The sequence below is a fragment of the Anolis carolinensis genome, chromosome 6 (genome assembly GCF_035594765.1).
Source record: "Anolis carolinensis isolate JA03-04 chromosome 6, rAnoCar3.1.pri, whole genome shotgun sequence".
Lineage (NCBI taxonomy): Eukaryota > Metazoa > Chordata > Lepidosauria > Squamata > Dactyloidae > Anolis > Anolis carolinensis.
The window spans coordinates 26,146,522-26,164,068 of NC_085846.1; the positions used below are offsets into that span (position 1 = coordinate 26,146,522).

The 17,547-nt window shown below is 40.5% G+C and overlaps 1 protein-coding gene across 4 annotated transcripts in view; it reads left to right on the top strand.

Annotated features, from left to right (window-relative positions):
- Window positions 1-2,989: 2,989 nt before the first annotated feature.
- b4galnt2 (beta-1,4-N-acetyl-galactosaminyltransferase 2 (SID blood group)) overlaps window positions 2,990-17,547 on the top strand; it is a 52,857-nt gene continuing 38,299 nt past the window's right edge. Inside the window, exons 1-4 of one of the 4 annotated variants that reach the window (XM_003222656.4) lie at window positions 2,990-3,157; window positions 12,158-12,331; window positions 12,717-12,854; window positions 14,071-14,177. In XM_003222656.4, the coding sequence (XP_003222704.3) occupies window positions 3,117-3,157; window positions 12,158-12,331; window positions 12,717-12,854; window positions 14,071-14,177 (460 nt within the window). In that variant the 5' untranslated portion in view covers window positions 2,990-3,116. Of the gene's footprint in view, window positions 3,158-6,211; window positions 6,339-8,516; window positions 8,744-12,157; window positions 12,332-12,716; window positions 12,855-14,070; window positions 14,178-17,547 lie in introns of those variants that run through there. The other 3 variants (XM_062958170.1, XM_062958168.1, XM_062958169.1) reach the window with 3 other exon arrangements.

Genomic DNA, 17,547 nt, shown 5'->3' on the forward strand with positions numbered 1-17,547 from the left:
TATTTTTAGATTTAGACACAGTTTATTATTCTTGAGCCTTGCTAACAACAAAAAAATCAAAGTGGTCCCTGGTTAAAAAAAAGGTTGGGAACCACTGATCTAGCTCAAGGGCATGGGGTGAAGTCTCATATTTGCATGCAAAATCCTATGTTAAATGTTGAAGGGCAGGTTCTCATTACGACAGTTCCTATAGTCATGCCCCCAAGGCAGTTAAAAAAATGTAGACAACTCTGTTGATCCTTATCAATAAACCAGTTCTAGCACATTTCAACAAATTGTGTTTGTTTTCTTTAGAATAAAGATGAAAATCTCTTTTGGCCTAATGCCTGGGTGCATTATGATTGTTGTCGACCGCGTTTTAGGGGATCGGGGCCCTTAAGGAGAGACCCGATCCAGTCCTGAGAGAACGGACCTTGGCGGAGCCAAAAGGAAAATACGAGCCGCAATACAACCTGAAGCCGACATGAAGAAGGTCCGCCAAAGTTGATGGAAAATCCACCAAGGAGTCTTTATTGAGCAATTCAGCTGAAGAGGACTCTAGTAGCGATCATTCGACTTACTAGAAGTCCCATACAATCAAAATAAAGCCATATTTATACAAAATTTCAGTCTGACAGCCCTTTGAATTTCCCGCCCTGCTTCCCCGCCCATCTGATCGTTGATAGGCTAGAAGGTTGAACGAGGCGGGCTTTCGTTTCCCGCCTCGCTCCGTTGGCCCAATAGGAAGCTGCCTTATGTCTCCACTCGGGCCAATCAGGAGAGAGAAGGCGGGAGTTAGCGAAACAATGAGGTGACGGGGACAGGAACCAGAGGATTAAGTCCTGCTAGACTGATTTCTAAAGGGTGCTATTTTATTAATGGCAGCAATCAAGGATGTCCGGGTTTCTGTCACGTATACAGATTTTAGATATGCCTTGGGGTGTCAGAGATGGAAGCAAAGATGGGTGGTGATGAGCCATATTGACAGGCTCTGCAGGGCGCCTTCCTGAGGTGTCCTGGATATTTCTTTGGGTGAGCTATGACAATGTTTGCCTTGGGGCGAATCTCCTTTAGGTCAACAACTCCGAATTCGGTGACTCAAGCCCTATATTGTCCATGCAATTTGAATTTGATTGGATTTAGCGGTGGCAGATTATCCTTTTGTTTTTGGGAAAGGAAGCCTGGGTCATAGGAAATGGGATAGGTTCTGGGGTTCATGTTGAGTTCAAAATATTTCCAATTTGATTTCATGATTTGACAATTATATGAAATAAAATGAAAAATAAAATAAAGTTGGAATATAACCCAGGCTGGGAAAAATACATATTTTCCGGGGATTCCAAAGAGTACAAATACATATAGGCAGATAGATAGATTTCATGGAAATAAGGGAGAATTCATAAAAGTGAGTTACATTTCATAAAGGGGAATCATGAATGATATAAACAATTGAAAATATTTGATAAGAACGAAGTTCATAACATCTGGAGAACCCAGCATGGAAATTCATAAAAGTGGAGTTTTAGCAGCATGATTTTACAATTCATGAAGTTGTTATCTCTTGCCTCAGGCTAAAAGGACAAACACCTTTTGTGCAGAGAGTTTTAGTAAACCACAGTAAACTCCAGTAAAAAGTCTCAGTCACCTTCTACTATAAATATATGGAATATAGAACATAAAGTCTTGATTTTTGAACTATCTTTTACAAAGTCCTGGGGTGGGGGTGGTCACCTCGATCACATGATGATATTATTATTCCTTTACTTATATCCCACTTTTCCCAAAGATTCGAAACCAAAGTCAACTTCAGTCAGGGCTACCTACACCTCCCAACAAAGGATTTCCCCAGGCAGGAAACAGGTTTTGAAGCTACAAGACTATTCAATGCTAATCAAGGTGGCTAAATTGCAACATTCATATTTTCCTCAAACAGACAAGTGTTCTTTCTCCAACCCTGAACATTACACAGATATATAAACCTCACTTGCCTAGTTTCCAACAGGCCTCACATCCTCTGAGGATGCCTGCCATAGATGTGGGCAAAATGTCAGGAGAGAATGCTTCTGGAACATACAGCCTGGAAAATTCACAGCAACCCAATGAAAACGTAAATATTAAAATGGAATTAAACAAGTGGAATTAATTCAGTTAAAATATAATAAAATAAATAAAATATTTTAAAAATTGACAGCAACAGAGGAGAGCTCTAACAGTGACGAGAGCCAAAAGCAAAAGGACAGCACTTATTGCCTCTAAATAAGGCTTAATGATCTCAATGTTTTAGAATAGGGAGAAAAGCTATACAAAACCATGGCAACCACCAAATATTGATGTCATAGAGATCAGAAAACATGCACCAACATCTGGAGAATTACTGAGAACTCAATCCCTGAGCTTCCTCTGCCCCCAATTTACAGGTTTAACACCGGCATACTTTTAGAAAGTCTTGCTTCTATGTTCCTTTTGGCCTTATCTCCCACTTCCTTCTGTGTACCTTTTACTTTTCTCCTTTCTATAGGTTGACCTTCCAAGACATTTCTGTTCAAGGTACAACAACCCCTTAAAGGGATATCATCACCACAGAACAATGAGCTGATAGATTCCAAAAAGGTTTGCTCCTTAGCAACCCCCTTTAGATGTTTTGTGTGTGTGTCCAAGGGTTAGGGTTTGCCCATAATAATCAGCAGCCTGGAACTAAATGCAACCTTTTCCCCAACTTGGGGTACTTCTAGATTCCTAGTCCCTTTCAGCCACAGCACATAGCCAGAAATACTGCAAGACTAGCCAAAGGGCCCTTCCACACAGCCATATAACCCAGAACGTCAAGGCAGATAATCCACAATATCTGCTTTGAACTGGGCTATCTGAATCCATACTGCCATATCATGCCGTTCAAAGCAGATACTGTGGGATTGTATACAGCTGTGTGAAAGGGGTCAAAGTAAGAGGAGTCAGTTCAAGATAATCATTAATTATACCTGTGGCTGGGTGGGGTTTCCTGGATAACAGAGGCTTGCCGAAGGTGGAGCTAGTGCCTTTCCATCCCTAATGTGAGAACGTGGTCTAGAGTCTAGATACACCTGTGTGGTTGGACTGGATTAGTATTTGTTCTGCCCAAAAAGGGAAGTTTCTCAAAGATGGAGAATGGGTACATTAGGATCCTTCAGATATTATGGAAGTAAGTGGCTCAATATATTCTTGTGCTAGTGACTTTCGTCCACAGAACTGTTGTGTAACAAAGAGACAAAAAGAGTAATGGGTGGAGAGTTATAGCTTGATGCTGTGAACTTGCTGCATGGTTTGGGTTTTTTCTTCTTTTTGGCATTTTGATGGGAGTATTGTACTATTATCCCACAACAAGTTAAAACATAACTGCATCTTTAGTATTTTGTGCTCAGAGGTGGGGAAGAGTGATCTGAATAGGATCTGTTTCACTACAAGTGACTGCCTTCAAGGAAAATACCCTTGTTGTGGAGTCCATTTGTTGTTTTATTGACTGTTCCTTCCTTTTATTGTAATTAGTTGGAGGGTTTATTGCATCTAGTATTATTATATAGCTTCAAGTTGGCTCCAGCGTATGTTTATTTATTTATTAGCAACATTTATATCCCGCCCTTCTCACCCCGAAGGGGACTCAGGGCGGCTTATAAGTCATATGTACATACAAAATATTATATTATTTGTATAGCACAATATAAGCATTATATATTGCTATATTGTACTATAAAATTATATTGTAATATTATTAGTAATATTGCATGTAATATAAATATACTATTATAATAGTGTATTATTATATTGTATTACATTATAATATTATTAATATTATATGCATATACAATATATTATATTATTAGTATAATATAATGTAATATAATTAATTATTATATATTATATTGTTATATGGATACAGGAGACATGGTGGAATGATGTCTTCCTGCCCCTTCTTCATTCTGACTCAGAATAGCAGTTATTCCTAGGTTGGGAGGGTAGCTTGTTGGTCCTATTGTGGTGTTTTCTTGAAAAGATTTATTGAGGGGAGGCTTGCTATTGCCTTCCATCGGTTGAAACTATGTGCCTTGCCAAAATATACCATAAGGCTGTTTGTGGCTGAGTCAGATTCCAAACTCTGGGTTGTCAGCGTCTTAATACAATTACTCAAGCCTTTACGCCATACTGGCTCCTACTTGCACACAAAGGGAAATATACGAATTGTATTGCCTGAGAGATTGGAAATAGAAACTTTTTTTTGGAACCTGAAACCCTAAGGAATGAAACATTTCAAGCCAACTAGTATCCTCTGCAAAAGGTTAGGATGGTAATTACAGGGGTACTTTTGTGTCTCAAGACCTGTTTTTATGTTAGCATTTCCTTGTTTGTGTGTATGTGTGCATCTAGTGATAATATATCGTATTTCTTCTATTCTAAGGTGCCATTGATTGTATACAGTGTGACACACACTAATTTCAGTTCCACCAACTGAATACACACACACACACACACGCACTCAATTCTACGATACACCCTGCTTTTAGATAAGTTTATATGGCGAAAAAAGCTAATAGGAGAAATATAGTATATGAACATAAGCAAATGTTTTGGTATGGTTTTGGTATTTGCTTGTTTCTTGTTTCAGTTGAAATGATTGCTTTTCTAATGAAAATACATATTTCTAAAATTGACACAAAATGCTTTCTATATGAGTATCTACTCAAGATACTTCCTCCTAAAAGCCACTTGCTTTGCCTATTCAAGCCTCTTCTTTGTGCCACTTTTAAATGTAAACAATGGCAAACATTGGGTGCTTATTCTGCCTCTTGTGCACAAGTACTTCCAGGGCCGGCCAGAGATATTTTTGAATGTGAAGCGGGGGTGCTGAAAAGCGCCCCCGCCACCCGCGCCCTGGCCCCGCCCAGCGTGCCCTGGCCCCGCCTCCCACGCTGCGTGGGAGGCGGGGCCAGGGCGAATAGTGAGGGAGGCGGGGCCAGAGTTGGCCCCGCCCCCGCCCAGCGTGCCCTGGCCCCGCCTCCCACGCAGCATGGGAGGCGGGGCCAGGGCACGCTGGGCGGGGGGGGCAGAGCTGGCCCCGCCTCCCACGCTACTCCCGCTCGCCCGTCTGGCCTTTTCTAGCTGGCCAGACTGCAGCGGAGGTCCCTGCAGGCCGCGATTGCGGCCTGGAGGGACCTCCGCTGCAGTCTGGCCAGCTAGAAAAGGCCAGACGGGCCAGAGCGCACTGGGCGGGAGGCGGGGCACCGTCAGGGCGGTGCCCCGCCTCCCGCCTAGCCTGACGGCGCCCCCCTGGGCCTGCGCCCGAGGCGGCGGCGTCAGGTGCCTCTATAGTGGGGCCGGCCCTGAGTACTTCTACCAGATGATTGCTTCATGTATGTTAAAGTTTTCTGTATGTGGATACAGCAAGAAGGGTGGCCTCAGATTTCTGGGAGCTGCATTTGTTTTTATGTCAGGGCCCTTCCACACAGCCAAATAAAACAGAATATCAAGACAGAAAATCCCACAATATCTGTTTTGTACTGGAATATCTTGAGTCCACACTGCCATATATCCCAGTTCAAAGCAGAAAATGTGAGATTTTATTCAGCTGTGTGGAAGGGGCCTCAGTCATTTTGCTTATCAGACACCACAATAAAGGATAACATGGAACCACTCCATGTTAAAAGTCCTTAGCTTTATTTGAATAATTTAGGGTGGGAGGTGGCCATGGTGTTGCTGGCATTGCAAAAGTATTGGGAGACAGAAATTGTTGAAAGATTCCTGAAAATAGCCCAATAGATGCAGGGTTGTTTTCTGACTGTCTTTGGTATAGATCAGGCATGAGCAAATAGGAATTGGGGGAGTTGAAGTCCAAAACATGTGGAGGACTGAAGTTTGCTTATGCCTGGTGTAGATCATGTACTCTGGAGAAAGGTATTTGTGTACACATGTATGCAATGTAAGGTTGAAGCGAGCCCTTGCTTTGCCATTACAGGAATCATCCTGAAAACATTTCCTTTCTTTTTTAAATGCATAGTCTATAAAGCTTTGGAACATATATGTTCCGTCTCCCAGAGGTTTGCTTTGCATTTTTCCATTGCTGTAGAAAATAGCACCTGTTTACATTTGCTCCAGGGTTGCTGCAGATTCTGCAGCAGTCTGATAGTTAGGATATTAGCAGAGTTTGTAGCCAGCTCAGCAAAGTCTTTGCTGCTTGCAGCCTGCAAATGTATCCGTTTGTTCTGGAGACTGCCCTTTTACTGGGGAAAGAAGGCTCCATTTTAAGAAGCCTTTTCTGCCTTCTAGACTGAAGAAGAAACAACTTAGATGTGCTTGCGTGGCCAAGCCAGGCCAACTCTGTAAGGGCCATCGTAAGTACTGACCTGCCTTTAAAACCAGTGCCGAGCATAGATAGGGGAAAGACCTGTTCTTTCTAATAGCTTTGGCCTTGGGGCAGAGAACATCTCTGGATTTCCTACCAACTTCGCCTCAAAAACTAGCTTTGAGCTTAGATAGTTATAGACCCTTTTGATACCCCGTTTCTCCTAAAATAAGACATCCCCAGAAAATAAAACCTAGTAGAGCTTTTGCTGAATTGCTAAATAATAAGGCCTCCCCCGAAAGTAAGACCTAGCAAAGTTTTTGTTTGGCAGCATGCCCAACGAACAGAACACCAGAGCATGCAGGATCAGTAAATGTACGTACCATAATACATGGAAATATTGGTAGTAACCAGAAATTCTTGATAGGATTCACAGTTTGGTTATGCTGGTTATATAATAAATGTTCATTTTTTTTGTTCAACAATAAATGTGAATTCTTCTTCATGGAAAAATAAGACATCCCCTGAAAATAAGCCCTAGAGCATCTTTGGGAGCAAAAATTAATGTAAGACACTGTCTTATTTTCGGGGAAACACGGTAGCAGCTCAGAGCTAGGGTAAAGAGGATCTCAGGATCTCTTCACCTTTGGTGGAAGTTAACCCAGCAACAAAAGGGGAAAAGCAAGCAAGGAACATCTGCAAGGTTTTATAAATTAACTGTTTTTATTTGCAACCTTAATTACATGTGCCAAGTCTGCCAAGGACTTTGTGAAAATAAAATTTTGTTTGATTGTTCTACTTGAAGTGCCTTTGGTTACTGGGATTTCCAGAGCTTCTAAGTAAGGCCCCCGCAGTTCACCTGCGCAAAGGAAGAAGCACATCCTAAAGCTTTAAAAGGTGCCTGGGTGTGACGGCATAATACAGAAATCTTCCTTACATGCAGTAGTAGTAATTAATCAACATGCATAAACAAAACAAATAAAAAAGATTTGAAAAATCAAAAGAAAAGGGAGAAAATAAGTTTTTGCACATGCAAAATGCCAAATTGACCTTAGTGGTCAGCATAGAATAGCCCTAGGGTGAAAGTAACATTGAGCTGCTCTTCTGTGTATGGAATAGAGGGCACCATTTGTCATTTTCCTCAGGCAGCAGCATTTCTTAGATCTAGTTCAAAGGCTTGGGGTGAAGTCTAATATTTACATATAAAACCCTATAAAAGTAATGCCGTGAGTTAAATGTGGAAAGGCAGTTTCTCATCTGATAGTCTGTATCATGCACGTAGCCTGGGGGGGGGGGGGGGGGCTTGAAGGGCTTCAGCCCCCCCCCCCCCCTGAAATTCTCAGGGTGGTCCACGAGAAGGCCTTACTGGTACGTGGCACGGTGGCATCCTTGTCCGCGCCTGGGCCCTCGGCGCACTCTCTTTCCTTTTTGGTGCCCCTGCTTTCAGCCTTCGGTGCCGGGAGAGGAAGGGGAGTGTGCCGACAGCCCAGGTGCCAAAGAGGATGCCGCCACACCACAGACCATTCAGAGGCCGAAATAGGCCTTCATGTCCGTGCACTCAGTAGACCTTCGCACCTGTGCATTGAAGTCTCGCCACATTCGTGGCTGGGAGTGGAGTGCGTTGAGCCCGTTGCCTGCCTCTGGGACTCTCTGGAGCCAGGTAAACAACAACTCCCATTTGAAAAAAGGGCAATCATTCCCCAATCCTGCCTCTATGCACAGTTGAACATATTGGCTCTATGTGCCAAGTTTAGTCCAGATCCAGCGTTGGCTTGGTTCAATGCCCTCTGGATAAGGGCGCACTGCAACTCCCAGATCCAAGGTCAGTCACCCCCGATCCCCGCCTGTCCTGTATGCACAGTTGGCCATGTTTGGTCCAGATATGATGTTGGCTGCCTTCAGTGCTTTCTGATCCAGATAAACAACAACTACCATTTGAAAAGGGCAATCATTCCCCAATCCCTGCCTCTATGCACAGTTGGGCATATTGGCTCTATGTGCCAAGTTTGGTCCAGATCCAGTATTGGCTTGGTTAAATGCCCTGTTTTTATTATTATTATTATTATTATTATTATTATTGTTGTTGGTGTTATTCAGTTCTTTGTTAAAATGAAGTTAGTTATGCTACTAATATGCTGCCTCCAAAGGCAGAAAATGTAATTTAGATCTTGTATCTTTAAGAGTAGGGGAGGGGTAAGGAGCCCTAGCTTAAGAACTTTGAGAATAACAATTAGAATGACAGTTGGGGATTTCTGTTCAGTTTAAGTTTAAGTTTAGGCTTGAAAGGAAGCAGAGAGTTATTGGTAGAGGATCAAAATCCACATCAAGTCGGAGTATTAGAAATATATAGAAACATGTCACGTCGGAGTCATAGACTAGCAATGATTCCATCCATCGGGACATCATTATCAAATAAGAAAAAGTAATTGACAAAATGGCTGGGGAGAAGAAAAGGTGACTGTTGCTGTAAAGTAAAAAAATAAGTCAAAAAGTATTCTAAACATTTTTCTTAATGATACAGTAGAGTCCTGGTTATCCGAGATAAAGGGGCAGGCCCAATCTCGGATAACTGAACTGCTCGGATAAACTGGCAACCAGTTTTGGAAAGAATCCTGCGATCGCTGCTGCCTAGCAACACAGCAGCTAGGCAGAAACGCGGAGCGGGTTTTCCTCGGCCAGGCCATTGCTGGAAGAAACTCTTTCCTCCAGCAAGGGCCTGGCCAAGGGAGATCCAGGGAGACGTCCCTCGGTGAGGGCTCACTCCTTGGGAAGCACCCCATAAGCACTGCTGCAGCAGCGATCACGGGGCGCTTCTGGGGTGCTTCCTCCTCCCTCTCCTTCTCTCGAGCTCCCTTCACTTGAGAGAGGGAGAGGGAGGGGCACCCCCGGCGGCGCCTCGGATAATACGGAGGCTCGGTTAACCGGGACTCTACTGTAGTAAATAAATAACATTTATTATTTAAACTATTATGTTTATTCATATCATAATTTGATCACCATGCTCAATATATCCCATATGCATGGAGGTATTGGGATAACGATACAAAAGGTTTGCTAGGGTAGATCCTCTCTCACTCAGACTCAGCACCCCGCCCCGGAATCAAAATCCTGGCTACGGGCCTGGTCCCTATAGGCATGCCCACAAGGACAGTTCAAAAAATGTAGATAACTCTGTTGATCCTTGATGATATTATTATTATTATATCTTAACTTGTATCCCACCTTTCCCAAATATTGGAAACCAAAATCAATTTTTAAGAAAATGCAATGAAAACTATACCAAAGGTAAATATTAAAATGGAATTAAACAAGTCAGTTAAAATACAATAAAATAAATATTAAAAACAACAGAGGAGAGCTCTAACAGTGACGAGAGCCAAAAGCAAAAGGGATAACATAGATAGAACGACTCCATGCTGAATGTGCTTAGCTTTAGTAAAATAATTTAGGGTGGAAGGTGGGCTATGGTGTTGCTGGCATTGAAAACTATTGGGAGACAGAAATTGTTGAAAAAATCCTGAAAATAGCCCAGTAGATGCAGGTTTGTTTTTTGACTGCCTTTGGTATAGATCAGGGGTCCCCAAACTTTTAAAGCAGAGGGCCGGTCCACAATCTTTCAGACTGTTGAGGGGCCGAATTATCATTTGAAAAAAATAATACAAATTCCTATGCACACCTCACATGTCTTATTTGTAGTGCAAAAACAACAACAAGAACAAGAACAATGAAAGAACAATACAATATTTAAAAATGAAAACAATTTTAACCAACATAAACCTATTAGGATTTCAGTGGGAAGTGTGGGCCTGCTACTGACCAATGAGATAGTCAAGTTAATTAGGATTGTTGTTGTTGTTGTTGTTGTGTGCCTTCAAGTCATGTCAGACTTTGGCCGAGCCTAAGTCTAAAGTTTATTATTTATTTACTGCATTTATTTACTACATTTATATCCCACCCTTCTCACCCCGAAGGGGACTCAGAGCAGCTGTATGTACATACAATCTATTATATTATTAGCATAACACAATATTAGCATTATATATTACTATATTGAACTATACCACTATACTATTATATAATATGTAATATATAACATATAATTAATATTATTATATGGTATTACAATTAGTATTATATTGTATAACATAAGATTATTATCAATATTATATGTATATACAATATATTATATTATTAAAACTGATATTAAAATATTATATTATAAAACTGAGGGCGGGGGCCAGGTAAATGACCTTGGAGGGCCGCATCCGGCCCCCGGGCCTTAGTTTGGGGACCCCTGGTATAGATCATGTACTAGGGAGAAAGGTATTTGTGTACACATGTATGCAATGTAAGGTTGAAAGGAGTCCTTTCTTTGCCATTACAGGAATCATCCTGAACATGTTTTCTTTCTTTTTAACTGTATTTTCTATTAAGCTTTGGAGCAGAAAGGTTTCTTATACGCAGTAGTAATAATCAATCAATATTCATAAACAAAAGAAAATAAAAAAAGATTTGGTCTAAAATATAGGTCTAAAATTGAATTAATTACAGAAAGCTAGCTAACGCGGGCATCTAACTGGTTAATGTTAATAATATCCAAAGCTGCAAATTATTACATTGCTGGTTGTCTTATTTCTCAAGAAGTCTATTCCCACTTTCCAAACTTTTTTAAAAGTTGTAAATCAATGTGTCCTTCATAGTGCAGGTCGGTTTAGCAACTTGGGCAAGTTCTGTAACCTTGACTATCCGTTCTTATGTTTTGAGTGTTTCAGCCTGTTTCTTTGCATGAGCAAATGGTATTCTTGCCAGCTATTAGCACATATTGGAAAAGCCTGTGTTTGTTATCTCATACCATAGCCATAATATCCAATAAAATTATTTCCGAGAACATTATAAAATCTGCCTTTGATTTGTCTGGAGTTCAGTACCATCTATAAATCATATTATACCTGATATATTGATATTATAGTAGTATCTAAAACATTTGAAGGACATATGGGGAAGGCTAGGTTTAAAGATTTTTCAGCAGCGGCAGGGGTTTTGCAGCAGTTCAGCCACAGAGCCGCCCCAGAAGTACTTTCCCGGGGTGTGTTGAGAGCCATCGGGCTCTGTGGCTGAAATAAAAAACTCCTGTCGCCACCACCACCAAAAATTGAGCCGTGTGAAAAGGTCCCTGAAGAACATGCAACATATTACTTCAATGCTTTAATACAAAACCAGTGTGTTTCCATGGCCAAGTGGGGGATTCAAACCCTGATCTCCAGAGTCAAAGTCCAGCCCTCAAACATCTACACCACATTTTCTCAGAACCTCATCACACTGAGGTCCATATAGCGGGCAATAGCAGGGGGATTCGTCAAGCATCATGGCAAATCTGGCAGGCAAGGTGGGAACCTGTCACCACGTGCGCAGCATTGCTCTGCTTGCTCCTTACCTATCCCATGGCGGGAAGCCTCCCGTGTTGTCATTACTCCCTCTTACGACCCTTTCACCTCAGTTCAGGAATGGAGACCCACCAGAAGTAGATGTATGTCGTATGATGGGATCCAGAAGGCTCCGTCTCTTTCACTGAGGTGAAAGTGTCATAGGACAGGTAAATTTGCCTGTGTGATGAGATCGTTAGTGCTTGAAAAAAACTGCATTTTTCTGTTGATTCATAATCATTTCAGGGTTGGATTCCAAATGTGAAGCTTGACCCTGTTCTGACATTCAATAATCTAGGACAATGTTGGACTGGTACACAATATGGAAACAATCTGGTTCAATGCAAAAGGCTCACATTAGTAGTATTAATTTAGATGGTCTTTGAGTTGAAGAAGCAGTATAGAGTTGGCTTGGAGACTGATTCTTTGTTCTGCTTTCCAACAGATACAAATATTTTTACGGACCACTAATGTGTCTGTCTATTCTGACTTACCTTTTCGTCTACAAGGAGGGAGCCAGGCAAACCAAGCCAGGATTGGAATTTCCAGAAGCCTCACCTCCCTTTAAACTTTTGCCGGAAAAGAAATACAAATCCATGTTCCTGTACAATGACATTTGGTATGTACTGTAACTTTACTCCTTAGAGCGCTGTCCAAAGTATAGAAGTAAGTGCCATCTTGTCCTTTGCCTTAGGAGACAACTGTCGTTGTTTTGAGTCCTGAAGACAATTTAATTGGGAATGCCTGGATTTTGGCAGTGAATGTTTGCCGTATATGTTGGAAACCACCCTGAGTCCCTTCGGGGAGATAGTGCAGTCTACAAATAATAATAATAATAATAATAATAATAATAATAATAATAATAAGTGTGTAGATTCTGTGAGTGTATATCAAGATGTAAATAAGAAAATGTTTGGGAGTCAAAAATCTTTTTTTCAGGCAAATCTTTAGATATATCTTGTATTGATGGTCTACTGGTTTTGCTTCCCTCACTTTCTCATTAGGCTAGGTCCAAAGAATTACTGTGAATGCGTCCAAAAGGACAAAGAGCAGATCTATCAATTGGATAATTATATTGACAAGGACAAACTTGCTTCAGTCACAAAAAGACGTGAGAAAGAATTCAAGGATTATCAGAGAAGGTACCTTTAAACTACCCTAGTGAACAGAAACATATTTTCTAGAATTTGATCTTATGGGTCATTCAGAAGAAACTGGATTATTTTAAGTAGGTTTCCTAACTAGCCAGTTAAGGAAACGTTGATGGTGTCTGCAATACAGCACAATTACAATAGCCTCATACCTTTTTCACTGTCACACTCCATCCAAAAGAATCATGGGGGTTGTAGTTTGGTGAATTGCATAATAGTCCCTGCTGGAAACCGTAGTCCACACCCTTGGAATACAATTCCCAAGGTAAGCTGAGAGAACAGAGAAGGACTGAAAATAAACTCCTCTGAATTCTGTAGTGTGGAAGGCGCATGGTATTCCTGAGCTGTGTATCAAACTGCTATTGAGTCACTCTGTTCAAAAGGAAAACATGTCTTCTGATTGTTATGTTTCTACCCACCTTAGCTTCTGTTAATCCCAAATCGAACTAATATGTTCCTGCTTGATTAATATGAGGATTTGTTGTCGAAGCCTTCCATGGTCGGAATCACAGGGTTGTTGTGTATTTTCTGGACTGTATGGCCATGTTCCAGAAGCATTCTCTCAGGAAAGAGAACAACACAACACAACAACCCAATATGAGGATTATTATGGCATGGCCATACAGTCCGGAAAACACACAACAACCCAATATGAGGATTATTGATTTTTTAATGCTCCCTGCTGTATACAGAGCCTATAAATTCCATTTAGGATTAAACAGAAGATCATAATTTGCATTGGTGCAACCTAGCCTATAAAGGAATTATTGAATGCTTGCACTTCAGTAATTCCTTTGTAGGCTAGGTTGCACCAATGCAAATAATGGTTTCTTTCTCCTCCTCTTCTCTTGTTAAAAATTATTATTGAGAATTCTGTGGAGCAAAAAAGTTGTCTCACTCTTTGCGTTATTTAGTTGAACCTTGCAACTGATTTGTAGTTACATTGTTCACTGTTTAAATTTGCTTACAAGGAAATTGAAGTTTAATTGCCCATTTTACTTGATTTGGGATTCCTTGAAAACGGGTATAGTTCCAAAAGTATTTAGCAGGGGGTGTATGTGTATATGTGTTTGCATTTACGCATCCCATTCATTTCTACACCTCTGACTTTATCTTACTTCATCTTCATCTTTTGATTTGGCTCTTGAAGGGTTTTTCAAATCTATCTCACTGCTGTCGTGTTTGTCTTGTTGTTGCTTTGGCTTAGATATTCTTATCAGAAAAAAGATGTCCTTGTTGCTCAACCAAACGTGCCTTTAAGCTACCCCATTCAAGGAGCTGAAGTGATGCCTTTGCACACCATTGTAATCCCAGGTATGTCACTGATAATAAAATAGCGATCGGACAAATTACACAACAAAGGGAACCTTCTAACCAATGGCATTATCTGACCCTGAGAGACAGAAGTTCTCACTTTATTGCTAAAGTTGACCTAAGTTAAATTGTGGTCTTCTTCCCATTTCCATGTATAGAAGCCAAATGGACTGGTTGAGTATTAATACAACTCTAGCATTAGGAGAACCTTTCCATTTCCACTGGATGCAGTTTTTTAAATTGTGTCAGAAGCGACTTGAGAACATACTGCAAGTCACTTCTGTTGTGAGAGAATTGGCCGTCTATAGAGACGTCGCCCAAAGGATGCCAGGACGTCCCTGCTGGGAGGGTTCTCTCATGTCCCCGCAAGCTAGAGCTGACAGATGGGAGCTCATCCCATCTCACAGATTCAAACCAGCAACCTTCAGGTCAGCAACCCAATCTTTAGGTCAGCAGTCCAGCCGGCACAAGGATTTAACTCCTACCTGATACAGTGAGAAAGCCACATGGCCTGTCACCTTTCCTCCAGCATTTCAACTTCATATGTTTCCTCTGTTAGTTCAGTGTGCATATTGACCTTAAAAATACTTTCACTGTCTGTTGTTCATTGATGAAAATGTAGGCAGGCAGTTGTTTGGGGCATCTATTCTTCCTATACCAATTATCCTTACCTTAAATGTGTGATATGAAATCTCAGTGGTTTGACAATCCAATATTCGAGTAAGTTAGCACCCTTGCCAACAAACCTGAATCATTCAAATCCATTCTGTAACTTAAACTTCTGCACTTTTAGACTTATGTTTAGTTCTGCCAAAGTTAGAATTTTCCATAGCATCATAGTTCTCATTTCTATGTATGATTGTAAACACTGAACAAAGAAGAAAGAGGAAAGGAAGATAAGCAATTCATTTGAAATTTGCTGTTGGAGGTGAGTTACTGATTTTAGCAGCTATAAAACCTGTAGTGTTTTCCTTCAGCAAAGTAAAGAAAGAAGAAATAATGTTAGCTAATCAAGGAGGCCAATTGCAACACTCACATCTGCCTCAAACAGACAAGAGTTCTTCCTCCCACCCTAGACTTTCCACAGACATATAAACCCCACTTGCCTAGTTTCCAACAGACCTCACAACTTCTGAGGATGCCTGCCATAGATGTGGGCGAAACATCAGGAGAGAATGCTTCTAGAACATAGCCATACAGCCCGGAAAAGTCTCAGCAACCCAATAATGCTAGCTGTTCAAACAGAAAATGAAATATGATATTCAGGAAGCTTGAATCCCAAATCTACATTAACGACACTTTTGATTATTGATTTACTCTTAAACGAATAGAAAAAAAGTCACCCTTCTTTTTGAAAGTTGTTTGGAATCCTTGTTTCTTTCATTACGCACCTTGATTCAGAATCTGTTTCCAACATCAAGCCTTATTTTTTTGAACTTTATAGAAATAATAGCATGAAATACATTTCTCTCATAATGGGAAGGTTTCCAGAGTCAGAGGACATAGTTCCAAGTCTAACCAAACTGCTAGAAATCTCTTCTTTTTAGAATTGAGTTGGCTCGCAGGTTCTGACTCCACAATGTCTCTTTTCCTCCAGGAAGCTTGGGGTAATGCACGCTCGGATTACACCCCATTTTGTTCACTATCTTATGTAGTTAGATTGAGGCAATTATATGTAAATAGACTGAGAGGCCCGCCAAATGAGCTTCATAGCACAGCATAGGGAACAGTCAACTGTTTAAGGAGCTCCACTGACTGCCAATTACTTTCTTCCAGTCCCAATTCAAAGTGCAGGTTCTTACTTATAAAGCCCTAAACAGGCAAGCACCCACCTTAACATCCTTTAAAAAGTAATTAAAAGCTTGGTTCTTCTGGTGTGCTTTTGAATAACCCCGTTCCCATGACCCAAATTTTATCAACATAAATGCAGCACCACTCTCACGTTATTCCATCTTCTCCTAGATTTAACTAGTCGTCCTGCCTCGCTCCTATGCTGAGAATATTTGTTCTTTGTTCTCTTCACTCCAAACGCACCTTAGAATATACTTCATTATTGCACTTTAGTTCATTTGCCCTCTCATGTTATTTCTTTCTCTAAACTGGTGATCTTTTATTTCCTTATTGCATGTTTTAAATTGGTTTTATTACTAGTCTATATATATAAAAGAGTGATGGCATCACGGCGATTCACAAAACAACAAAAGTACAGGCCTCCCAACCTCAAAATTTGACAACACAACCCATCATCCACGCCTCAAGGTTGATACAACAAAAAGAAAAGAAAAATAAAGTCCTAATTAGAGGGAGAGGAATAATTTTTTTTTATCCAATTGCTGCCAGTTTAGAGGGCTAATCTCTGCCCACTTGGTTGCCTAGCAACCAAGGGACAGCCAGGTTTCAGTTAGGGGACAGGCCGATTTAGGCCTCACTTAGGCTTCTTCCACAGATTATCTAATTTGCACTGGATTATATGGCAGTGTACTCAAGGCCCTTCCACACAGCTATATAACCCATTTATAATCTTATATTATCTGCTTTGCACTGGATTATCTTGACTCCACACTACCATATAATCCACTTCAGTGTGCATTTTATACAGCTGTGAAGAAGGGGCCTCATATAATCCAGTTCTGAGCAGATAATATAAGATTAGAAATATAGAGTCTCACTTATCCAACGTAAACAGGCCGGCAGGATAAGTGAATATGTTGGATAATAAGAAGGGATTCAGGAAAAGCCAATTAAACATCAAATTAGGTAATCATTATACAAATTAAGCACCAAAACATCATATTATACAATAAATTTGACAGAAAAAGTAGTTCCATGCGCAGTAATGCTATGTAGTATTTACAGTAGAGTCTCACTTATCCAACACTCGCTTATCCAACGTTCTGGATTATCCAACGCATTTTTGTAGTCAATGCTTTCAATATATCGTGATATTTTGGTGCTAAATTCATAAATACAGTAATTACTATATAGCATTACTGCGTATTGAACTACTTTTTCTGACAAATTTGTTGTCTAACATGATGTTTTGGTGCTTAATTTGTAAAATCATAACTTAATTTGATGTTTAATAGGGTTATCCTTAATTCCTCATTATCCAACATATTCGCTTATCCAACGTTCTGCCGGCCCGTTTATGTTGGATAAGTGAGACTCTACTGTACTGTATTTACAAATTTACCACTAAAATATCACAATGAATTTAAAACACTGACTACAAAAACAGCTAACACCTCCCAACAAAAAATTCACTCAGGGAGGAAACAGCCAGGCTTTAAAGCTGCAAGGCCATTACATCCTAATCATTTTTCCTAATTGCAGCATTCATACTTGCCTCCAACAAACAAAAAAACCCAAT